The sequence below is a fragment of the Pholcus phalangioides genome, unplaced genomic scaffold, assembly GCF_987345545.1.
Source record: "Pholcus phalangioides strain wild (caught in Gottingen) unplaced genomic scaffold, Ppha-v1.0 ptg000011l_1, whole genome shotgun sequence".
NCBI lineage: Eukaryota > Metazoa > Arthropoda > Arachnida > Araneae > Pholcidae > Pholcus > Pholcus phalangioides.
The window spans coordinates 62776629-62803360 of NW_028301604.1; the positions used below are offsets into that span (position 1 = coordinate 62776629).

Consider the following 26732-nt stretch of genomic DNA (forward strand, 5'->3'; position numbering starts at 1 on the left):
ATGTTCTACATTGTAGAATCTACAAAGGCTACTTTTAGATGCTTATAGTTTTATACTTTATTAAAATCAACTATTGAAATTATTTTTCGACGCATAAATTATATCACTATAATTACAACTATGAATAAGAATATTCACCTCACATACATCATGGTTTTTTTACTTACTTGATAAAGTGATCCTCAAATATGTTCAAGAGATCCTGTATGATCTGTTCAGGGAATTTGTTAATGTTAATAAACATCCATGCCCGAGAGAATCGGGGTTCGAACCAACACTTCCACAGTAAAACGCTAGCTCCCAAACTACTCCACTGCAAGACGGCAAATACTAAACGTTGATTTAATTGTTTGCCCCTTCAAACGTTTTATTTCGTTATTTTACAATGTACTTCGCGGAATCCAGTTTTGTTCACTGCAATTCTCTCAGAGTAATGCTTTGTTTCCTGCCATTGGTGTTTTTTAAGGGATTTCTGCAAAAGTTTTCAACTTTGCTTACATTCGGCGTCATTTATGGCGATGATTGGCGATGTTGCGTATTTTACCCGTATTTGAAATCCTGAGTTCCGGTATTTTTCTCGAAGAAATTTGGTTTGCCTAAATGTGCAATAAAACTTAGTGACACGGTTTTTACAATCTACCAAAATTACGAGAATTCTTTGGATAGCAATTTACTTCAGCTTTGGGAGCTTAGGTCAGTGGTGAAATAATTGACGTTATGTGTCTCATCAGGCCCCTAGCCAGAAATTTCATTCCAAGGGGGATCACTTTCATTTCGTGAGGAGGGACCAAAGTGATAGAAAACTGGTTCCAAAATTTTTTATGTCGCGGGGCACTTTTCAGAATTGTTATCATCGAGCACTAAATTTGACAACATTTACAGGTTGGTGCCATGTATAAAATACAGTAATTGTGATAAATTTGGTGATTATGCATAATCGCCGGTTATTATGCACAATAATTTCATCCGTTTTGATCGGTGATCATGCATAGTAATCGATATAAATCCGGTGATTATGCGTAATTACAGATTTATGTCGTTTTGTTTACGGTAACATATAAAAGGTATTCCACGAAAAACGTCCGAAAGCGATAAAATGTTGTTGTCCGTATCCGATTTGAAATTCCAAAAAAAAATTACCCGCTTAAATTCAGTTGTGATTTATTTTGACGAATGAATTTTAATTTCACGAAAATGTGACATTTCATATCGTCCATCCACAGATCCCTTGTCAAGAAAGCCAAAGGAAAAGTTTACAGAAAAAAATTAGGAAAAATTATATTAAATTGTAATCGTATAAATGGAATATTTTATACCGCCCCTATAAACAGATCCCTTCTCCAGAGAGATAGACGTTAAGGTTTCCCGGAAAAATCGAAGAAAACTGTGTGAAAATTTAATTTGACGACACCACCCCTCAAGGGATTCCTTCTCAAGAGAGTTAAAGGATAACGTTTCAAATTGAAAACTGTGTGAAATTTTAATTTGACGACACCGCCCCTCAAGGGATCCCTTCTCAAGAGAGCGAAAGGGAACCGTTTTCGGGAAAAAATGACGAAAATTCTGCGAAATTTTAATTCGAAGAAATTGTAATATTTTATACCGCCCCTCAACAGATCCTTTTGCACGAGAGCGAAAGGGAAACTTTTCTGGGAAAAAATGACGAAAATTCTGCGAAATTTTAATTCGAAGAAATTGTAATATTTCATACCGCCCCTCAACTGATCCTTTTTCACGAGAGCGAAAGGGAAACTTTTCCGGGAAAAAATGACGAAAATTCTGCGAAATTTTAATTCGAAGAAATTGTAATATTTTATACCGCCCCTCAACAGATCCTTTTGCACGAGAGCGAAAGAGAAACGTTTCCGTGAAAAAATGACGAAAATTCTGCGAAATTTTAATTCGAAGAAATTGTAATATTTTATACCGCCCCTCAACAGATCCTTTTGCACGAGAGCGAAAGAGAAACGTTTCCGTGAAAAAATGACGAAAATTCTGCGAAATTTTAATTCGAAGAAATTGTAATATTTTATACCGCCCCTCAACAGATCCTTTTGCACGAGAGCGAAAGGGAAACTTTTCCGGGAAAAAATGACGAAAATTCTGCGAAATTTTAATTCGAAGAAATTGTAATATTTTATACCGCCCTCAACAGATCCTTTTGCACGAGAGCGAAAGGGAAACTTTTCCGGGAAAAAATGACGAAAATTCTGCGAAATTTTAATTCGAAGAAATTGTAATATTTTATACCGCCCCTCAACTGATCCTTTTTCACGAGAGCGAAAGAGAAACGTTTCCGGGAAAAAATGACGAAAATTCTGCGAAATTTTAATTCGAAGAAATTGTAATATTTTATACCGCCCCTCAACAGATCCTTTTGCACGAGAGCGAAAGGGAAACTTTTCCGGGAAAAAATGACGAAAATTCTGCGAAATTTTAATTCGAAGAAATTGTAATATTTTATACCGCCCCTCAACAGATCCTTTTGCACGAGAGCGAAAGAGAAACGTTTCCGTGAAAAAATGACGAAAATTCTGCGAAATTTTAATTCGAAGAAATTGTAATATTTTATACCGCCCCTCAACAGATCCTTTTTCACGAGAGCGAAAGAGAAACGTTTCCGGGAAAAAATGACGAAAATTCTGCGAAATTTTAATTTTATGTAATATTTTATACCGCCCCTCAACAGATCCTTTTTCACGAGAGCGAAAGAGAAACGTTTCCGTGAAAAAATGACGAAAATTCTGCGAAATTTTAATTCGAAGAAATTGTAATATTTTATACCGCCCCTCAACAGATCCTTTTGCACGAGAGCGAAAGAGAAACGTTTCCGTGAAAAAATGACGAAAATTCTGCGAAATTTTAATTCGAAGAAATTGTAATATTTTATACCGCCCCTCAACAGATCCTTTTGCACGAGAGCGAAAGGGAAACTTTTCCGGGAAAAAATGACGAAAATTCTGCGAAATTTTAATTCGAAGAAATTGTAATATTTTATACCACCCCTCAACTGATCCTTTTTCACGAGAGCGAAAGAGAAACGTTTCCGGGAAAAAATGACGAAAATTCTGCGAAATTTTAATTCGAAGAAATTGTAATATTTTATACCGCCCCTCAACTGATCCTTTTTCACGAGAGCGAAAGGGGAAACTTTTCCGGGAAAAAATGGCGACGATTCTGCGACATTCTAATTCGATGAAATTGTAATATTTTATACCGTCCCTCAACAGATCCTTTTTCACGAGAGCGAAAGAGAAACGTTTCCGTGAAAAAATGACGAAAATTCTGCGAAATTTTAATTCGAAGAAATTGTAATATTTTATACAGCCCCTCAACAGATCCTTTTGCACGAGAGCGAAAGGGAAACTTTTCCGGGAAAAAATGACGAAAATTCTGCGAAATTTTAATTCGAAGAAATTGTAATATTTTATACCGCCCCTCAACAGATCCTTTTGCACGAGAGCGAAAGAGAAACGTTTCCGTGAAAGAATGACGAAAATTCTGCGAAATTTTAATTCGAAGAAATTGTAATATTTTATACCGCCCCTCAACAGATCCTTTTTCACGAGAGCGAAAGAGAAACGTTTCCGGGAAAAAATGACGAAAATTCTGCGAAATTTTAATTTTATGTAATATTTTATACCGCCCCTAAAGAGATTTGTTGGAAGAAGATATTTCATACTTTGCCTGGATTGTGTTTAGGCATTCTATAGAATGACTAGTCATTCTATAGAATGCCTAGGCAAAGTATAGAATAAAACCGGTATTTCATACTTTGCCTGAAACGACCAGGCATTCTATAGAATGCCTGGATTTCATACTTTGCCGGTAACATATACACAACATGGTCGTCCAGCTCTTACACGATCCTCCAGCGTTCCAGTTTCCTCAAACTGCTGAACAAGCTTTATGAGGCCCATTGCTGTTAAAGGCCCTTTTCCAGTTCTCACATTCTTCTGAACTCAGAATTTATGCAAGGCAATGGTCGCTGATTCCTGGTTCATGTAAAACAACTTCACCAACAAAGCTTTATCCTTCACACTCAGGTTTACATACACGGTTGCAATGATGAAGTGGTTGTGGATTAGGAGGGCAAGTTCATACAACCATCTCATTTGCATATTTCTATCAAAGTCGCTGGCACCAGCACCACCTATCGGTAGTTTTTTTAGGTTTTTTTCCTGTCTTAAAATGATCTGTAAAAGTCATTGACTATTTCATTAAAAACCAAAGCACAAATGACTTTCATATTCTTAGGAAACAAACCTTTACCTTTGACCTTTACCCCTGATGTAGGCATTATTTTTTCAATGAAAACAGGTCCTTCTATTTCTTTTCCATCCCTTTATAATCTCAATGAATCGACAAACTTTCTTGCTTGTGGGCCATATTTCACAAATGATTACTGTATGATTTAAAATACTTTTTATCAGGGCAAAATCAGAACGAGCAAAACTAATGAAATCAGCATGATATAACTGACTTGCTTTGATTTGTGTAATAGGGCAGGCCTTTTTTAATTGATGTTAGCTGTTCACGCACAAACCTATTTTTTATGCATATTATATTAAAGTTGAGTTTATGTCCAATGTCATACTTTAATATTTCTTAAATTTTGACAAAATCTTTGAATGGGACAGACTGGCCTCTCTAGCTAGATTTTTGTGCACCTATCATTTATCACCTATTTTTATGCTCCCATCAAGCATGTTTGGGAGATCTTTTGTAGGCTTTCAATTGTCATCATTAATAGCAATGAACACTGTAGAAGCTGTATCACTGTTTGGGGATAATTACACTCTATATTGAAGATACTTTACCCTTTAATAAATTCCATATATTTATATTCAACTCATAAATTCCATACACATACATTTAAACTATAGAAGCTTGACTGTACATACTTTAGCAAAGTTTCATAAAAATTGGCACATAACTTTTTGAACATAATTCTGTAATTTAAAAATTAAACTATCCCAAACATGAAATTACAAATTTCACTCAATTATTTATTATTTTACTCAATTATTAATTAGCCTTCATGTGCAGAAAATGGCCGTGGTGCAACAAAAATGATCAAATGATCATAATTAGATGTAAAATTGTAATGTGTTAGCACGGTGATACCTCGACTAACAAATGCTTTGGCTTACGAATTTTCAGGCTAATGAAGATTTTTTTCTGCTTCGGCTAATGAATACAGATTCAGCTAATGAACATTTTTGATGATATGTATTCATGCACTAACATAAAATATAGCTGAATTTTTGCATTAATGGTCAGAATTACTGTCATTAGGGCCCGGTTAACTCATGTCAGTCTCAGAATCTTTTTTTTCAGATGTACAAATACAAATACAAATACAAAGCCACAACAGGCAGATTGCCCAACGAGGCGGCTGACTTAAGAACATCATGGATCCCCGAGCCCCTACCTACTACTGCTACACCACACATGCACCCCCCCCCAACGAATCGGTACATGCGGGAATGTGCGTGTACGTGTAGTGCAACCTGACGTAAAGTTTGTTTCTGTGTAATGCTTGTTATGTATAGTGCTGTCATCTGCCCCCAGTTTTACTAACTATGAGTGAAGTGTTATGGTTGAATGATTTACCGTTGTAGGACTGTTGCTCTCTGTGGCGAGACTTTTTAACGGGGAGATCGGCTCGCATTTGCGCCTTGAAGTTGGGAACCACAGAAAACCAACTTCAGCCGACCACCACTGTGGGGTTCGAACCCGGATCCTCGCATCACGAGTCCGGCACTATAACCACTCGACCACCACAGCGGCAAGGCTTCTCTAGGCTTCTCTTTCTGAAATTCTTTGAACCATTTCATATGAAATGAAAGGTTCAGCCAAAATAGAAAATGCATTGAAAGAAAAAAAGGTAGCCTATGTTTTCAGAGCAAACATTCTTTCAGTTCGAAACTCATCAAGCTGAACAGTCTAAGAGATTATCTTATTGCATTATCCATCTGCATGTATCAGACTTACAAATGAGCTGACCAAATCACAAATGGATTGGAACACATGAACTCGATTGGGTTGTGTTACATGCTGGAAAATAAAAAGATCAGCATCTCTCATCTTCCTGTATAGTCTCATTTATGCAATTTTGAAGCTGTTCATTTTAGCCTTCAATCAATTTTTTCTTTCTTTTTTATAGCATCCCTGTGTTTTAAAAAACTTTTTTTAGAGAGCTGAAACAAATCAAACAATTTCCCATAGAAACCTATGAGAAATCACGTTCAGCTAATGAAGTGATTCCGGAACAAATCATCTTCGTTACTGAGGTATCACTAATATTAAAATACTATATATCATTATTAAATTTGATTGTCAATATCATGGCATCAAAAATCTTTTGGTTACCAGTTTTTTAATATTTAAATTTAAAAGTGAAGTATTAAAATAAAAATAACTATTATAATAACTTCAATATAAATCATTCGAAATTACCAATAATTTTATTTTCAATAAAAAATGGCAATTTTATTTGTAATTTTGATGAATTTTAAGAAAATTGATATTCGGTATTCGGCTATTCATCCCACCCCTACCATCAACAAAATAAGCTTCTCTTAACATGCTATATTATTTCATGTCAATGCAACTTATATATAGGCAAAACTAAACGTGCCCTGAGATTCCATTTAAACGAACATAAAAGGTATGTAACCAATCAAGATTTCAACCGCTCGTCCAATGCCTAACATTGCTGGTCTTTTGACCAGCTTTCTTCAACTTTAGGCACGGCACCTTTCTAAAAAATCTGGCAACAGTTTCTAGAATCATTTTTTCTCCATCACTATTATATTCTCTTACATGATTGGCTCTGTCATTTTATCCTCCTCACGTAACCAGTCATTTTGACCTTGAGTCTTGATAAGTTAGTGACCCCCCCCCCCCTTCTCTGTATAAGGTTATTTTTTTCTTTCTCTAAGCTACTGAATAAGAAACTTCACATAGTTCTGAAGTTCTGAACCATGTCTAGCTGTTTTCACCTCATTTTGGGTATACTTACATTGTTGTTCTTATGGCCAGGTCAATGTTTGTCAGTATATCTGAACATCCTTCACACTTTAGACTATTAAATCAGTCATCAACTAGTCCATTGTGGTAGGGTGGTGTACTACTTGTTATATCTGAAGTCAGGAACGAAATTTAATTAGTAATGACTTTCACTACACTATAAAGATCCACTCTGATGTATGGTGTGAGATCCCTGCTACTTCATTCAATATAGTTAAACTCTGTTACAGTGTACGAGACTTATAATGATCCTCCGGATGTAATGAAAGAAATTTTTGGTCTTTTTTCCTTAAATAATAGGATAATATATCATTAGATAAAAAATACATATAGTCCTATATCACATGATATACATCCATATCAAAACAAATTTTTGATCCCTTGAATTTTGTTGTACAAGGTTCAACTGTATTGATTGTAACAACAACTAGAGATTGTTAATCGCAAGTAAAAACTTGAGTTTAATCAATCAACTCAATCAATACAAATTGACTTGATTTCAAGAAACAAACTAAATACAGGGGTGGAAACTCTGCACCAATTGTGCCGCACTGCGCCAAAATTAACATCTTGCGCCATCATGTTCCAATAGTGTATTTTCATATTTTTCTTTGCCAAATAACGAATTTTGCTTCAGTATGCCAGGAATTTCGGAAAGGTCGCCAAAAATTTTTTGTTCCTGCTTGCCGCGAAATGATTCTTTCTGGGAAGAGCGTGTTTTATTCCACTGTACTTAAACTATCGCCTTATTTAAACTATTGGCCCCTCATTGGGCTTTCCATCATGAAACCCGATAATATCCGTGATTGTGCAACTGAAGATTGTTTGCAATGGTCTTTCAACTTTAAAACGCAAATGTGAGTCAGTTTCAGTTTTCAAAAAGAAAAGTTACCACTGGAAGCAGCAGGAATTTCTGTAGTCGATCGTCATTGCATCAAATCCTGATGTTTTGTTAAAAACATTTTCATTCCGGGAGTAAAAAGAGCATATCCGCCGAATTATCAATGCTAATTTAGAAACTTTGCTGAATAACGAGTGTTAAATTGCCAAATATTGAGTGTCAGATCGCGAACCTTGCCAAATAATCAGTTGTTTTATTTTGAAAAGGGGTGAGGGCTAACAAAAATATTCTTGTTAATATTGCTGTTCCAATTTATAAATATCTGCTCCGAATCCTATATTTTGTTGCTCCAAAACTGCTCTGAATCCTGAATTTGCTGCTCCGAAATGGACTTTGTCACTTCCCACCACTTTAAATATGGTGATTCATAACGCATAAGCAAAACTTTGAGGAATGATAAAACACATCTAAACAAATAATTTTCATCACAAAATGTATGGGCCTAACACAAGTAGGCCCATACATAGTACCCCAACTGCTAGGAAGTAGTAGTTAATGACTCATGAAATGATGGAACTCAAGAATATTCTCTGCACCCACGTTTCTCACACTCCTGCCACGCCCTGTATGCTGCTGGAAAAAAAAAAAAAAAAAAGACTGTTTTGCTCAAACATGGCAATAGCATTTGAAGGTTTTTCACTCTGGCATGCATCTTGTCGGGCAACACTCCAGGTAGTCTTTGCACTTCCAAAGCATTCCTATCTGCAGCACCATACATTAAATGCATGTTTGCCTTTTCCTAATTCTTAAAACCTGCTTTTCTTCTGCAATAAATGATGAAAATGACAAGTGGCTTTGTGGCCATTTAATTACAATGTGGTTTCGAAGTTTACCACTTGCGGTGGAACCATGCATTTATGATGTAAACTTTGCTTGTTTAGATGATGGTTACTATCACTCCTCAAAGTTTTGCCCATGAGCACCCTGCATTATGCTTATCATTATGCTTCACATTTATGTACATGATCATATTCAGAAAAACAGGACATTTTATCAAATCACTAGGCACATTAAAATAAGGAAATTGCAAATTTTATGCAAGAGATTTTTAAGTATGTTTTTTAGATATTTGGCACAATTAACATTTTCACCAAAATGGTGAAGTAATTGAATCTTCCCCATAATGCATGGTTAATATGGTCACTTTTTTTCAAGTGCAGAATCATACAGGTAGTCCTGCTTATAACAAAGAAAAACAGCCAAAATATTTATTATATATGAACTTTGTTATATCTGTGTCGATTAGATAAGTATGAATAAACAATATAAAATTCACGGGAAGTTTAAAAACTTTTTTATATGTGAAAATTTGTTACATCAGTGTTCATTATTAGTGAGTCCGACTGTATTCTAAACAATGAAGTGATGCATGAAGCAATTAACGATTTGATTTAGAAAAGGCAAACTGCATAAAACAATTTTTTGCTTTTTTTTGTTCCTATGTAGAATACCTATGTACTACTTTATTAGCACACAAAAAAATAAGTTTAATAAAAGTTTAGTTTAAGTTTAACTTTTGTTAAATAAAGATGAGTCTGAAAGTAAGGTTGGGGGTAATTTCTTATACAATGACATATAAACAGGTGCACGTATTCATTACCTGGGACTTTTTTCATTGTATCTGTCAGTAAGGATAGTTCATGGTGAAATTCTTGAGTTTTTGTCCTTAAATTTTGGTGCTAGTCTTTCAGTGAACAAATTCACTCTCCAAGTTTCCATGAGGGTAAGAGCAGGCTGCCACCACTGATTTGCATATACAGGGTTCCTTAAAAAGTCATTCATTTTCATTTCGTTTTTAAGGTCCCTTAAAAACTCCTTAAAATCCTTCCAGCTGTTTCTAAAAAAGTCGGCTTTTCCCCCACCTTAGAATATTTCTTGCTAAGGTTGATGATGAGTTGTACTTAATGCTGAAAGAAAGTCCCTGAAAAAAGAAGGAAAAAGGAAACAAGGTGTGAGAGATCACAGCACCTGATTTGTCGGACTACAGTGGCCACACCCGCTTGTTGTGCTGTCAAAAAAAATCGACAATGAAATTGAAATAAAGAAGTTAGCTAAGTTCTAACTATCATTCCTGCCAGAAAACGATGCTACTACCAGTGGTGGGAACTCTGCACCAAACATCTTGCTCCTATAGTGTATTTTCATATTTTTCTGCGTCAAATATCACGTTTTAATTTTTTTTTCGTGTACTTGGAAACTCCTCGAAATACTTTTATACCTGCCTTGTATGTACCTTAGGCCGGGATTATGCTATAAAAATTTGAAAAATCCCTTTTATAAAACTTGAAAATCCAACCAATAAAGCTCATAGATTATATTTGTGCAAATGCCACCGGTAATCTTATTGGTTGAATTTTTCAAATTTTAAAAAAGCTCTGTTATAAACCTTTTATAGTGTAATCTCTGTATTAGGGAAGAAATAGAGAAATACTTACATTTCTTCTCTATGGTATATGTACAGTGACGTGTTCAGCACATTAAATTCCTAGACTTTCGGAAAAGGGCACAAAAAAGTTTTGTTTTCAGACAGTTTTCTAAATATTTTTACAGCAATAAACATTTATCATTCAACACTTAAAGGACTGAGGATCAGTGATTCGTCTGTGACAAATGTATTAAGCGGGGATTTTCCACTATTGGCCCCATGGGCCAATACAATTTTTTTGTGGTCCGATTATTTAGTCAGGGGTCTTGGACCAGTGAACCACCAATGATTTTAAATGCTTCTGTTATTTTGGTACAAACCTTATTTGCGAAATTTGGTGACAATTTGTCAAAAACTAAATTTGTATTGATAACACAGAAGAAAAATTAATTTTATTAGAACACATTTCATTTTTTTATTTTTTGAAATGATTTGAGACATTTGAATATGTTTCATTACAAACAATATTTGTTTTTATAGAAAACATTGAAAATTTCTAATATTCCTGAAAGTTGTGGTCAGAAATGCTGTTCATTTACACAAGCAGAGAAGCAAAGCAAAGAAAGTTGCACCCAGAATACTTTAATCAAACCAGATAGTTTGCAAAATGTAAGCACACAGCAGTCCTCGAACTCTCCAACCAAGAAAAAAGGTGATTATATAAAAGCTTGTATTCCAATGTTCATTTATTAAATTTATCCACTAGAAAACTTTAGTTAATATGTTCTTCATGGTAAGCATTACATGTGCACATGCGTAACATTGGAAAAAAGATGCCCAAATTTTTTGGATGCTGTAGCCCAGGTCGATGAGATACTCACCTACTGTATTAAAGGATGTCCAGAATTGTCATGAGATCGATACCACATCTTTCCTGATGTGGACATATAACAGAAATGGGGTGGTAAAATGACCATAGAATCTATTGCTACCACAAGGTCTTCCACTGACAGGTTAGCTCACCAATCCCTTAACAAAATATATCGTTCCCACCCCCCTTTATTCCAGAGACGTAAATGAGCACATTTTCACTTATGTTCGTGAGGTGGTTGGATCACTTATTCTAAGATTTACGAGAAATGTGAATGTGTATCCTTTACTTTAGGAAAATAATATTCAGAAATTAATATGGGTAGGGTAACTAACATTTAAACATAATTTCCCAAGTTTTTGAAATTTGCGCATTCAAATTTATTGCATAGGGGCTGGCATGAAAGAGAAAAAAAATTTTGATTGATGCTGTTTGGATTATGCAATTGTAGGGCCTAGCCCCAAGGAAGAATGTTTTGCATTGTTCTGCAACAAGTCCTCAGCTGACTGGAAATGTGGTGCAGTAAAGCATTCCATAACAATGTTTCTGGAATGGAAATTCTACAAATATGATGGGTTCATATGTGAATTCATTGATGAATTCATGTTTGTGTTGATAAGTTGTTACTAATGAATGAAACTAACCTATATGCATTGTTGTGCATAAATACACTAGACTCTCACTGATCTGGCATATGTCAGACCAGAGTGTGCCAGCTTATCAAGAGTCTACTGTATTGTATTATGTCAACAGCTGCATAGGAATAAAAATTCAGAACAGTTTTTTTTTTTAATACTATACTTATGTCCAGTTGTAATCATGAAGTAACCTTAGAAATCTGTTTGAGTGAAAAGAGTTTTTTTTCACACTTTTTCCCTATACTTCTCTTTTTTTAGTCTGTGTGGCTATACATAAAATAACTTCACTGAGAAAGGAGGTAAATGTTGTGTGTAACTATATATAATGCATTATTTTCTATGCATGGTTCTTTAATTAAAAATCATCTGAACTCCAAGCACGTGGTGAATCAAATATTACTTCTCAAGCCAGGTTGACATCCCCTTCGCTAAGTGAAACTACAGCATGCAAATACTGATAGGGGCTTGTTCTGCTACTCTTCTGCTTAAAACAGCAGAAGAGTAGCAGAACAATTTTGAATGGAGTGAGGTTTGAATGGTCAAGTAGCTTGTTTCATGTGGAGATAGTACCAATCATTACACCAGACAGGGGAGATTGGCTCGCATTCGCACCTCGAAGTTGGGAACTGCAGAAAAAACAACTTCAGCTGACCACCACTGCTGCGACAGTGGGGTTTGGACCCGGATCCTCGCGATGTGAATCTGTCACTATGACCACTCGACCACCGCAGCGGTCAACCATCCTTCTACAGCTTGGTTCTTGTGCCCAGTGGACGTCTGTTTCTTTAACTAAATAAACATCTCGGTGGACAACACATTCATGATATGATGAAAAATAGGGTGACAATGTGAACAAACAAACATTCTGTTGGCAGGTGGCAGATTTCTGACACTGATATACTGAAACTAGTGACCAGACAAAATAAATGTTGAGAAAATGGTGGTAATTATGTAAAAAGAAAATATATTACATGAACTAGTGAATGTTCAAAAGATTGAGCACTACATGAAAATTCCAATGAAATCAAAAACACAAATTTTAAGTGATATTCAGAGGTATGTGGTTGAAGCGCAATTCAAACTCAATAAAATATATTTCATTGCATACAACAGTGATAATAAGTTAAATTTTTATTTTTAGTAGGAATGTGTATTTTATTTTTAGTAGGAATGTGTATTTTATTTTTAGTAGGAATGTGTATTTTATTTTTAGTAGGAATGTGTATTTTATTTTCACAGGTTCTAACGTAATGTGCTTAGATACGTGTGTAATTATTTGTGAGGATGGTGACTGTGAATGTCCAAATTTTATTGCTAAAACTTCTTATTCATTGACTGTAACATAGTTATTGATAAAAGCTTTTGTTTGTTTGTCGCTTTTGGGCACAGCAGTGCATTGGGTATTACTGCTTAACTAATTTAGCGAAATTAATTAGAACATATAAGCAAAGATCAAAAAATGGTCAAGAAAACCTAATTGAATTTTCTTTTGGGTATGTAGTAGACACTCTGTTAAGGCTGAAACAAACTTTGAAAAGTTTGTTGGTTTGTTGTTCTGCCGGGCCAGAAATCACAAACTTTGGTCCTCTTGCAATCTGGGCAAGCACACTATTTATGTAAACAATGTACCACAGAGATGAACTATTTCTTTCCTTATAGCATGCACAGTTGCATAATGTTTGAAGTACAGGCATGTAGCCTCCCTTAACTCAGCAATAAGCCTCAAGGTAGTGGCAATATAGAGATGCTATTTTATCTGACGTTTTATTTTTCTCTTCAAAATTTCAAAATTAATTTTATTTACTTTTTTCTGACCTGTAGCATAATTAAAAATCTTTCTTTTATTGAAGATTTTATTTCTCAATTAACATGATGTTATGAAGGGATAATTTTGAATTTGTTTTGTTGTTTTGAATTTGTTTATTCATTTAAAAATCATGCAAACACATAATTTTCTTGTCAATTTTTTTTTTGCACCATCTTGCTTGCAACATCTGTATTATCTGATCTGCTTGAGAGACCAAATAACAATGTTTCACTATATGTAATTAAACCATGTAATACAATAAATATTGAACTTAAGCATTATATATTAATGATATTTTGAATTATTTTAGGAACAAAAAAGAAATGGTTACCACTTAATTTAGATGAGCATAAATCTGATAGATTGGCTCTAAAGAATAATACAGAAAGATTTCAAAAGAATAAAAAAGAGGAGTATGAAATCAGCAAGAATATTGAAAATCAACAGAAAAAGATATCTGAAGAGCAAAGGAAGAAAAATGGAAGCGAACAAAAGAAAGGTGATGAGGGAGAGAGCGTGAATGATTTACAGAGAAAGAATAATGGTGTTCAACAAAGAAAAATAATCTTTGAACAACAAAAGAGAAGTTTGACTGATCAACAGAAAAAAATCTCTGAAGAGCTGCTGAGGAGAAAAATCAATACTGAGAAGCAAATTGAGAACAAATGTTCTAGTGGTTTATTAGAAAATCCAGGTATTTTTATATATCAAAATTTTAATTCATTTGTCTATGGATTCAAAACTGACAATTTTGAGATAAACAGCTTCATCTGAGTTATGCCATGGTCAAGTTGCTTTTGAGGCAGATTTTTCATCATCTACTAAGGCAAAAATCTTTGATGCTTGTGATGGCAGTAAAAATAAAGTGATTTGAGGGATTTGTGAACAGCTGTAGCAGTACGTTTGAATTTATTTTGTTGGTGTCTGCCAGAGCCCTCATATCCCATGTGACAAAATGTTTGTCAATTTTTCTGCACTGTCAGTTGACCCGCAAGTTCTCAGTGAATCCCTAAGGTGATAACGTCATCTACCTATGTGTCTTCATCTGCCCTGAAGGTGTTTGCTTTATTAGTGGATGAAAAATGCCTGCCTCAGTAGTCACTCCTTGTCCCTTGTAGTGCCCGAGTGTCATGGTGGTAAGATGCTCGTCTACCATCGTGAAGGTTGTTGTCAGGGTCCCGGGTTCAAACCCAAGGGAAGATATAGATAAGATATTTTCCCTAACGAACTCGAGGCGACCACTGATAGACAGCGCCTTCGCTTCCAACCCATCTCACTAATGGCAGTAAATTGCAATATAGCGATATGGCCAGAGTTGGTGTTTGGTGAAGTAGTAGTCACTCCTTCATAGCAGTCTCTGATACAATTGTATAATCAATTTAAACTATGAAAGCAGGCTTCTATCATCAGTAATTTTTATGTTCAATGAACATAAATGTTCATGTCTGATGGACTATATTTTCATAATTGGTGGACTATAATTCCTGAGAAATATCAAACACAGCTCGTTTGAAAGAAAAAGCTTTCAGGCAGCTCTTTTTTTTTCCTTTTTTAATTTGGTGCCTTAGTGCTTTATAAAACTTCTCTTCAAATTTTGGACATTACCTATAACTAATTAAATGATTTCCCATATAGAAACTTACAGGAAATCTCAGTTTGACTAATGAATGGGATTCTGGAATAAATTATCTTTGTTGGGTGAGGTATCACTGTATTGCGTATAGACTTATGCAAAACACAAGCAATTTCATTGTAAAAATAGGAACTATATCATTATAAAAACCAGAAGAATGTTTCAAATTTTGTAAATATATTTTTGTGAATTGTAAATTTTTCTGTCTGATGCTTTTGCAATTCAGTTGACTTTAGCCACCTTTCAGATGCCATTGGTTGATCTTGTTTGTGAGCACCACTTTGGATGTTTAACATCATGGGGGGGGGGGGAGATATTAATTTAGATCATTTGTAGTCCATCTGTCTGTTGTCCGGTCTTGTAATATGTCCAGCCCATTTCATCTATAAACGGAATGTCATACTATTATTTAAAATGCTCTTACTATTTCTTAATTCCTTCCATGATACATTATGCTTTTGTTTGGTTTAATATCCAAGTGATTCATTTTTTCTGTCTCCTTATGTGATGCTTAGCATACATGCTGCTTTGTGCCCATCTGTAATCTTTCTATCATTTTGCTTATGAGTGTCTATGTTTCAATCTCCTCAGTGCTGGTATAAGTATACATAGCTTTGTATTTCCATTTCTGTGTTGTTGAGCAAAATCATCTTCGAAGCAAACAAGTTGAATATAAGGGTATGAACATGGGGCATGCTGGTTTCCGATTCTGTGAGTCAGTGTTGTTATGGATTGTTAAAAAAACCTGAAATTCAGGTTTTTAACCAATCCATAACTGCACAGAATCAGAAACCAGTGTGCCCCATGTTCGAACCCTAACTCAGGGTTCGTATGGTCCTTAAAAACTCCTTACTTTTTATTTCCTCTGGAAGGGCCCTTATAATTCCATACTTTTTACAGCCACTCCTGAAAAGTCTTTATTTTTTTCTCTGAATGAATGATCCTTCTTAGAATAGGCATTCCTCATGGTGATTAATAGCATTACAAAAAAAAAATAATGGGAAGCTTACCCCAAATATAAAGGGTAAAAGAGAGAAAAAAATCTCTTTTGTAATAGGAAACCTGAAAGCAGGGGATTATTACATGCATTGGTTGTGTGTGTGGGAGGGTCATTAGCAATCCAATCATTTCTGGGGCTCCCTGGATGAATCTCATTGTTAGTTTGTTGTTTAACATTGTAAAATTTGCAACCGCTAAAGCCAGATAAATCCAGTCTGGGGGCCCCACTAAAACTCTGCAAATTAGGTTCTGGGTCCTTGGTTGGGGCCCCTGAATTTTATTACTTGGATAACTCCTTACTTTAAGACCAGGAAATTTTTGAAAATGTGAATGTTAAGTATTTCACCTGCATGATCGATTGAGCTTGGTCTTAAAGGATAAATGAATAAAGATGAAAAATTTTCTTTGCCCTCACGGGGAGTGGGGGGGGGGGAGAGAGATGTCTGACAGGCCCCCTGGAAAAGTTGACAGGTTTGATTTTAGGGGACCCTGGATGAATCTCATTGTTTTTATGATTTTTTTGTTTAACATTTTAAAATTTGTGACAGCGGAAGCCAGAGCTCTGGAATTTATTTGTTCTTAAAATTAATACATGGGAAAAATTTTCCTGGCCCTCACAAGAGGGGGGAAAGTCCGATAGAGCTCCAGGTCAGAGGTCCCTATGGGGAAGTTGACAGGTTTTATTTCGGGAGACCCTGGATAATTTTTTTTTAACATTGCGAAATTTGCAACAGCGGAAGCCTGAGATTAATCCAGTCTGGGGTTCCCACTAGAAAACTATGTATTGGGTCCATGCTATTGGATATAAGGGCCCTGGATTTTATTTGTTAATTAAATCAACACTAATGAAGTTTTTTTCGTAGCCCTCACAGGGGGCAAGTGTGACAGGGTTCCAGCTTGTAGATCCCCCCACTACGAGAAGTTGATAGGTTTTATTTCAGGGGCGGAGGCGGGGTGGGGGTCCCTTGATGGACCTCAATTGGTTTTCAGACCTGTCAACTTTCCCGATTTAGGCAGGAGACTCTGGATTTTTCATCCTTCCTCCCGCTCTCCGGATTTGTTGAAATTTCTCCGGATTTTGGCAGAAAATCATATTTTACGCAAGCTTTCACGTTGCCATGGCGTCAATCATTACCGTTGTCAGGGAAAACACCCATAGAGGACAGCCGTGGTCATTTCCATCAAGCAGCCTTAAAAAAAAGTCTCTGTGACTGCATTTAAGCAACTGGCAAAGACGCGACTTCGTTTTCGTAGCGTTTATGGCAATCATTTATCAGGGGCATGACCTTGGTTGCCGAAATTTCTGTATAATCATTATTGTATTCCATTAACATTCCATTACCCATAGCACATCTTCCTGCAGCAAAAACGCTGGCTTTAGTCAGTCTATGCACATCGTTTCATGCTTATCTTTAATCCGTAACACGAAGTATTTGGGCGTTCGCTGCATGACTTGAAACGAGCCATCATAGGTGCACTGGAGCGGAGGCTTCACGGCATCTCTGCTCACAAACACGTGAGTTTGCGTCTGTAGTGCTGGATGATGAAGACCTTCAGTTTATTGTGGTTAGCAGTAGGAACGGGCGCACTATTACAATTATGTTTGCTAGTTGTGCTGCAAATGTTAGTGAATCCATGGGCTGCTCAGTACTCGGAACCAAGAAGTCCTTGGGTAACCGCAGTGTGGCACCATAGAGCAGTTCTGCTTATGTGGCCTTGAGTTTGGGTTGATAGGTTCAACGGAGGCCAAGGAGAACAATTGGTAAGTCATCCACCCATTGGTCAGTGAGTTGCAGACCTCGCAGTGCTCTTATTTTTCCTACTTTTCAGAAATGTCATCCTATTTTCCTACTTTCGCTGCAATCGTGCTTTTTTACCCCAATTCTCTCCTACTATTCCTATTTTATCCCTCCTTCCCTTTTGTTTACAGCCAAAATCTCACTACGAAACTTCCAAGAAACCACAAAATGTCACTGCTTTCCCCCCCTTTTTGACGTGTTTTATTCGCATCAGAACTCGCTACTAAAAAAGAAGGAAGAAAAAAATTTCAGTTCCATTGGAGAGGGGATGACGACAAGCGTATCTTTTCGTCGCCGCGCTTTAAAAGTGCTAAAAACTCGGTGGGGAAAGCGAATCTGTTTCGTAGATCGGTTGCCCTAAATAAGAAGGCAAAAAAAAGGAGGGAAAAACAGGCTCTATCCATCCACACACAAGATTCCATGAGAGACTATAGGTTTCTCTCTCCTGGGATCCCGTAACGAGCGTTCATTCCTGAAGCCGGGTTTTCCTAGGAGTAGGCTTTTTGCGCCGCGTGAACCGAACTGAATCATTTCGTGTCGCCAGAAATGTGTTACATAATCACGTGTTTTCCAAGAGTGGCGCATCAGCTCAGGACGGCTATATAGTATATGACCCTGACGTCAGCTATTCTATTGGCTTTATGCTCCGGTTTGAAGGAAGGGAAATAGAACAACACGAAAATAAAAAGAAGATCGCTGAAACGCGCGGCACACACACGACGCTTAACTCCTCCAGAAGCAGTCCGACGTAAAGCACTGTCGTGAGCCGTATTGCGCTCTGTAGGAAAACAGTCGTACTGCTTTTCTTATTGGTGAATGGATGCTGCGTTGCGCAGCACAGAAAACCTGCTTCTAGGAAAACTCAGCTTTAGGTGACAGACCCCGAGCCACGTCTGGTTTTACAGGAAGAGGGGGGGGAGACGGAACCCACTTTTTTTTACCCTTCAGCAAATAACTTTCGGGTATCTTTATGTTAGGGGTTATATTCAAGTATTACGTCAGCATCGATGGGGGATTTCCGATTTGATGACGGAGGGGGGAGGGTTTGGATGATGCTTACATCATCAACCACCCTTTATAAAAATATGAAATATTCTTAATGGCGTCTTACTCAGTGTGTGAAAAATGAATAAAACTTTTCTATAGTTTGTGGGTACCTGAACTAACATTCTCCCTATTGAGTTCCCTACAGAGCCACTTTAGTGGTCTCTAAATACTTAGCGGATCCAAGTGATCTAGAAATGTGTCAAGGGCCGCCTAAATGCTCTGGACCTTTTCCGCGCGTCATACAAGTTATTATGCCGCGGATCACTTAAGTAATCTGGGAATGTGCCGCGGATAACTTGAGTGATGTAGAACCGCACTGGTGGCCGCACCAATGCTTTAAAACTGTGTCACATGTCACTCAAGGAATCTCGAAATGTGCCACTGATCGCTTAAATGGTCTGGAATTGTGGGACGGGTCACTTGAGTGATCTGTAAATGTGTTACTTGGTTTTCATTTTTACAAAATTAGGCTTGAAAAGGACAGGCCACATCATAACCCCAGGGCCACATTTGGTCCACGCAGGCCAAACGTGTACCGCTGATCAAGGATTACCAAGGACTCAGAGGTAGGGTTGCAATGAATTTCTTGAGCAATTGTGAGTTCTTAGCCTTCAAATAGCATTGAAATTGACAGAAATTGGTTATAATAACATAAAGATATTTTCTTTCGAAATTTTAATTCTTTTAAAAAATATTTTTTGCATTAAAAAATAAATTTTTGATCATCTGTGGAGGGACCACGAGCTCCCACTACGGATATCTCCCCCCCCCCCCTCGTACGTCTCTTATTCCACCAATATGCATTAGGAGGAAGGGGACAGATCGTTGACAAAATTTTGCTTACGGGGGTCAGACTTTTGCTGACTTTTTCTTACAAGGAGGGGGGTCAAAAATGGCAAAAAATTTGCTGACATACTTGAACGGCCCCTTATTTTAAAGCATACTTGTGCATGTGCTCAACCCACGGCCTAAATATGGCCTGCCCCAAGTGGCCCTGGTACACTTACAAATAAATTAAGTGGCTCGTGGCACATTCATACCTCATTTAAATGACCCGCAGCATATTTCCAGATTGCTTGAATGATCCGCAACACATTTACAGATCACACAAATAACCTGCGGTGTTGTTCTAGATGACTTAGTCAAGTGGCCCGTGACAGATTTTTAAATCAATGAAGTGGCCTGCAGCATGTTTTCAAATCAATGAAATGGCCCCACACTCTTCAAAAGATTGAGTTAAGTTCAAATGTGCCGCGAGTCATTCATATGGTCTGAAAGTGTGCCACAGGCAGGGCCATCTGAAGAGTGTCACGGGCCAACTGATTTTTCTGAGACCCTACCAAACAAATTCTGGAAAATTTCAACTAGATCTCATTTTTGTGAGGCTCCTCTTTGCACGAGGCCCCCAGGCCGTGCCTTAAGATGGCACTGGGCACAGGCCGCTTGAGTCATCAGGAAATGTGCCACAAGTCACTTGAATGATCTGAAAGTGCGTAGCGGGCCACTTTAGTGGTTTGGAAATGTGTCAAGAGTGCCACTAAAATCTATATATATAAAAACAAATGTATGTCTGTTTGTCCTTTATGCATTACTACACCATTCATCCGATCACCATGAAACTTTGGGAAGTTGTAGAGTACACTCCCACGAAGGTTTCTGTCATAGTTTTTTTTTTTTTTTTTTTTCAAATTTTTTTCCCCCTTTCCTTCATTTCCTTTCTTCTGAGATTGCAGCAACGCGTGACTGGTAAGCTAGTAATCTATAAAAAATGTATTTTGCCACTTGAAGTGTTAATGTATCGCAGCCCATTAGGTGATCTGTGTGCTGCGAGCGACTCAAGTGATTTCAAAGCATGCAGAGGGCCAGTCAAATGATCACATGTGCCTCCAGCCACTTAAAGTAATCTGCAACTGAGCTACGTGCTATTTAAGTGAACTGGGGTTTTGCCGCTGGTCGCTCAAGTGATCTGGAAATGTGCATGAGTTCACTTAGGTTATCTGGAAATGTGCATGAGGTCACTTAGGTTATCTGGAAATGTCATGAGGTCACTTAGGTGATCTGGATATATGCTGTTGGCAACTTATATCTGGAAATTTGCCGCAAGCCACTTGAAGTAATCTGGAAATTTGCCGCAAGCCACTTGAAGTAATCTGCAAATGTGTCCCACTTAAATGATTTGATGATCGCTTGTGGGCCACTTGTGTGGTTTTTTTATTTGTCCTGGACCACATGAGATAACTCCGAGGGCCACAGGATTTCATGTATGTTTTAAGAAAATGTGTGTCTTTGGAAAAAAACCAGATACTCATGAACATATGCAGTCCATTCTAATCATTGTATCCTTCGGATATAGTGTAATTCCAGGAGGTGTTACATCAAGGGTATTCAACATTCAGTAGTGTATGGGCCATTTCATTGATTTTGAAATGTGTTGCGGGTCACTGAAGCTGGCCTGTAAATATTTCTGGGTCAATTGAGTACTCCGAAACTGTGCCGCAGTGAGGGTCTAGGTCAATTCGTCGCGATCAACTTGTCGCGCGACAATTCGTCGCAATCAATTTGTCGCAGCGTCAATTCGTCGTGCTACAAACTCGTCGCGGTACAAATTTGTCGCAGAGTCAGTTCGTCGCGGTACAAATTTGTCGCAGAGTCAGTTCGTCGCGGTGCAAATTTGTCGCAGACTCATTTCGTCGCGGTACAAATTTGTCGCAGAGTCAGTTCGTCGCGGTACAAATTTGTCGCAGAGTCAGTTCGTCGCGGTGCAAATTTGTCGCAGACTCATTTCGTCGCGGTACAAATTTGTCGCAGAGTCAGTTCGTCGCGGTACAAATTTGTCGCAGAATCAGTTCGTCGCGGTACGAATTTGTCGCAGAATCAGTTCGTCGCGGTACAAATTTGTCGCAGAGTCAGTACGCCGATCAAATAAATTTTCAAAATTCAGTTTTCATGGTATTCATGCCACACTTCCCGCTTTCTGGCGGGATCTCCATTTCTCGCAGCGAGGGGCGTTGGGCGAACACACCAAGATGATAAATTACGATAAAATAAATTTTCAAAATTAAATTTTCACCGTATAAGCCGCACTCCCGCTTTCTGGCGGGATCTCCATTTCTCGCAGCGAGGGGCGTTGGGCGAACACACCAAGATGATAAATTACGATAAAATAAATTTTCAAAATTAAATTTTCACCGTATAAGCCGCACTCCCGCTTTCTGGCGGGATCTCCATTTCTCGCAGCGAGGGGCGTTGGGCGAACACACCAAGATGATAAATTACGATAAAATAAATTTTCAAAATTAAATTTTCACCGTATAAGCCGCACTCCCGCTTTCTGGCGGGATCTCCATTTCTCGCAGCGAGGGGTGTTGCGGGAACACACCAAGATGATAAATTAGGATCAATGCCCATCCCAAAGCACAATTTGCCTAAGGGGTCATTCAAGTATTACGTCAGGATCGGGGAGGGAGTTTCGGATTTGTTGACTTTTGATGGCGGGGGGGGGGGGTTGAAGGTCGCTTACGTCATCAACCACCCCTTTTTGAAGATATGAAATATTCTAAGCTGCTGGTGAAATTTTGCTGACGGGGGAGGGGATGGGGGTCAGTGTTTTGCTGATTTTTGCTGACAAGGGGGAGGGGGTCAAAAATGGCTGAAAATCTGCTTACGTAATACTTGAATGGCCCTAATTCACTATTGAATATGTATCTGCCATGTAGGGAATACATCTTTGAGGAATTTTTTACCGACAATATATCTAAGGCTAGCATTACGCTATGAAAGTGTTCTAAAAGTCCTTTTATAAAACTTGAAAAATTCAACCAATAAGATTATCGGTTGCATTTGCTCGAATGTAACCTATGAACTTTATTGGTTGGATTTTTTGAGTTTTTAACTTGAGCAACTTATCCGGTGCAAATTAAATTTTGAAAATGTATGTGATCGCAATTTATCATCTCGGTGTGCGCCCCAACACCCCTCGCTACGAGTAATGGAAATCTCGAGAGAAAGCGACAAGTGTGGCTTATCCGGTGAAAATGAAATATTAATTAAATTAAATTATTAATTATTTCAGGTTCTTGTGGAGATACTGTAGTGGTTAATGTTGGTGGGAGTCTCGATTCCACATGGGACAGATACAAGTTTACACTTAAAGACAGCCTCCGCTGTACTGTAATTTGGGGAATATCATAAACACCGACATTTTTTTACAGAATTTTAAAATTTTATCATAGAAAAAATGATTTTTTTAACATTTACAATAATTAAATAATAAAACATTAATATCAATTGTAATTTTAATTTCGATGTAATTTCGATGATTTTTTTCGAAATGACAAAAAAAAAAATTTAGTAAACTGTGTGCATTTCTTGATGGAAAAAAACTTTTCTTCATGTTTATTTTTTCACGTATGAGACAAAAAACCTACATGCAGATCGCGTGACGAGTTGACTCTGCGATAAATTGACGTCCCGACGAATTGGTTACACGACAAATTGTCACTGCGACGAATTTGTACCGCGACGAATTTGTACCGCGACGAATTGGCTCTGCGATGAATTTGTACCGCGACGAATTGGCTCTGCGACGAATTTGTACCGCGACGAATTTGTATCGCGACGAATTGGCTCTGCGACGAATTGGCTCTGCGACGAATTTGTACCGCGACGAATTGGCTCTGCGACGAATTTGTACCGCGACGAATTTGTATCGCGACGAATTGGCACTGCGACAAATTGATGCGCGACGAGTTGAGCGCGACAAGTTGATTGCGACAAATTGACCGGCTACGCCGCAGTGATCTTTAAATTTTCCACGGGTCACCTAAATGATCTAGGAATGTGTTGCAGCACACTTAAAGACTGTGGAACTGTGGCGCAGGTTACTTGAGTGATCTTTAAAAGTTTTGAGGGTCGATTGAGTGCTCTGGAACTGTGCTGCAGTGATCTGTAAATATGCTGTGACATATTTACTCATCAGAGAATGTGCCGCGGGTCACTTGAATGACTTGTAAATGTACACGGGTCACTTGGAGTGGTCTAGAACTCTGCCGTGAGTCACTTAAGTGTAGATGAACAATATCACAGGTTACTCTAATGATCTAGGAATGTGCCACAGGTCACTTAAGTGAAGTGGAACAGTAGCTTAGGTAACTTCAGTAATCTGGAACTGTGACGCGAGCCACTTGAATGACCTGAAACTGTGCTGCCGGTTCTCTTGAATGATCTGGAAATGTGTTGCTTAGTTCATTTTTTGCAAAATTAGGTTTGAAGCTGTGGGCCTCAACAGGTGACTCTGGGGCCACATTCGCCCCATGGGCAATGGGTTATGCATGCATGTGCTACATTTCTATGGCACCTAGACGGGTTTTTTCTTTCTCTGAAAAGCATGGGCGAAAATGGATCACGATCATTAATTGTACTTTTAAAGTAACAGTAGAAATTTGATTAATTTCTTTTTAGTTTTGCTGTTTACATTGTTTAGGATACCACATTCTATGGAAATGAAAGATTTTTAAATTTGTTACAACTTGAGTTTCTCAAAATATCAATAGATAATACTATAATTAAATATATATAAGGTGTGAATCTCAATGGCACAACATTTTTAAATCCCACAATAATTTGGGAATTCAGTTTTTTCCCTCCTATTTTTTTTCCTAATTTTTGTCACAATGGTTTTCTTATTTTTCCTACTCTTTTTTTTAAATTTTTACTTCTAGGCCTGGAGTTGGCACTTCAGGACTGCCTTTAGTGGCCGATGGAAGTTTTCGACTAGGCTGTTGTCTTGAGGATGAAATGATGTTGTTTGTAGTTTTTGTATTCCTTGCAGCTGCACCAGTTCTTGGAATAACTGTTTCTCGAACTGTCGACCTCTGTCTGTGGTGATTCTGCTAGGTATGCCAAATCGAGAAACCCAAGTTGACAAAAGATCTTGCAACGGTTTCCGCTGAGATATCTGCAACATGCACTACTTCCAGCCAGCGTGTGAATCTGTCAATCATCCTTATTGCGTATCTGTTGCCCTGGCTTGGTGTAAGTGGTCCGATGATATCGATGTGTACATGGTTGAACCTTGCATTCAGCAGCAAAAATGTTCTGGAGTTGCTGACTGTGTGATGTTGCACTTTCATCCGTTGACATGGTATGCATGATGTCACCCATGTTTTACAGTCTTTCTTGACCAACGGCCAGATGATGCACTCAGTGATAAGTTGTTGCGTTGCTTTCACTCCTGGATGCGAGAGTCCGTGAGTTACCTTGAAGACTTGTAGTTGAAAGTCCTTCGGTATAAACGGTCTGACTCTTCCATATCAGAAATGTCGTATAAACCTTCGGCTGAAGTTCCAGGTAGGAGAAGCTTCTGAAGCTGCAATGAAGAATTCGTCTGCAACTCGGGCAACTCTGGATCGGTTGTCTGTGCTTGAGCAATTGTTTTGTAATCGATTTGGCTGGAATGGTTGATCACATTTACTTGGGATAGAGCTTCAGCAACCTGATTGTCAGAACCTTTCACGTAACGAATGCCAGTTGTAAATTGTGAAATGAACGAAAGCTGTCGTGTCTGTCGAGGAAAATTTTTTTCCGGTTTTTGATTGAAGGCAAATGTTAATGGCCTATGGTCTGTGAGCATGCAAAATTGCCTTCCTTCAAGCATGAATTGGAAATGTTTCGTAACAGTGAATGCAGCGAGCAATTCCCGGTCATAGGCGCTGTACTTATGTTCTGTTGCACTCAGTTTTCTCGAGAAAAAACAGAGTGGCTTGAGTTTATTGTTGTTGCTTTGGTTAAGTGCGTCCCCAATAGCGTAATCCGATGCATCAACACACAAGACTATCTGAGCGTCTGGATTAGGGTGCACGAGTAGTGTCGCCTGAGCTAACTGCTGCTTGGTTTCTGTGAACGCCTGTCGATCTTCTTCTGTCCAAGGTATATTCTTTTTTTCGTTTTTGTTAGAGCCTTTGAGAAAAGCAGTTAATCTGGCTTGTTTGTGTGCGGCGTGTGGAAAGAACCTTCGATAAAAATGTAAAAGTCCTAGAAATTGTCTCAGATCTTCCATGGTCTTCTGCAACGGGTAGTCTATGATAAGTTGTACTTTTTTACGTAGAGGTCCAATGCCGGCTGCAGAAACCTTATGGCCGAGAAATGAAAGTTCTGACACTCCGAATTCACACTTGGATACGTTGAGCGTTATACCATATTGGTCTAGCTGTCGAAAAATTTGTCGGAGATAGGATACATGTGAATCTTCATCGGCTGAAAAAATGAGTATGTCATCTAGGTAAGCGAAACAGTTTGGAACATCACAGAGAATTTCATTGATGAAACTTTGAAAGGACTGGGCAGCGTTGCATAGACCGGAATTCAGGAACAGAAATTCAAACAGTCCAAAAGGAGTGATGATAGCGGTTTTTTGAATGTCCTATGGAATAGCGTGGTATGCTCATAAGATGTCTAATTTTGAAAAGATGTTCATACCATGGAGAGCATGGGGAAAGTCCTGGAGACTTTCAGGGACGGTTTGCACATTCAGCCGTCGATAATCTCCGACAGGACGAATTGCACCATTAGCTTTCGGTACAATGTGTAATTGGGAGGCCCAAGAGCTTTTGGAAGACCTGCAAATGCCCTGTTCTACC

At 37.9% G+C, this 26732-nt stretch overlaps 1 protein-coding gene across 1 annotated transcript in view; it reads left to right on the plus strand.

Moving 5' to 3' along the window:
• LOC149080685 (uncharacterized) overlaps positions 1 to 26732 on the plus strand; it is a 195542-nt gene that overhangs the window by 37261 nt on the left and 131549 nt on the right. Inside the window, exons 4-5 of the mRNA XM_089239898.1 lie at positions 10842 to 11013; positions 13928 to 14311. Coding sequence (XP_089096024.1) covers positions 10842 to 11013; positions 13928 to 14311 — 556 coding nt within the window. The remainder of the gene's footprint in view (positions 1 to 10841; positions 11014 to 13927; positions 14312 to 26732) is intronic.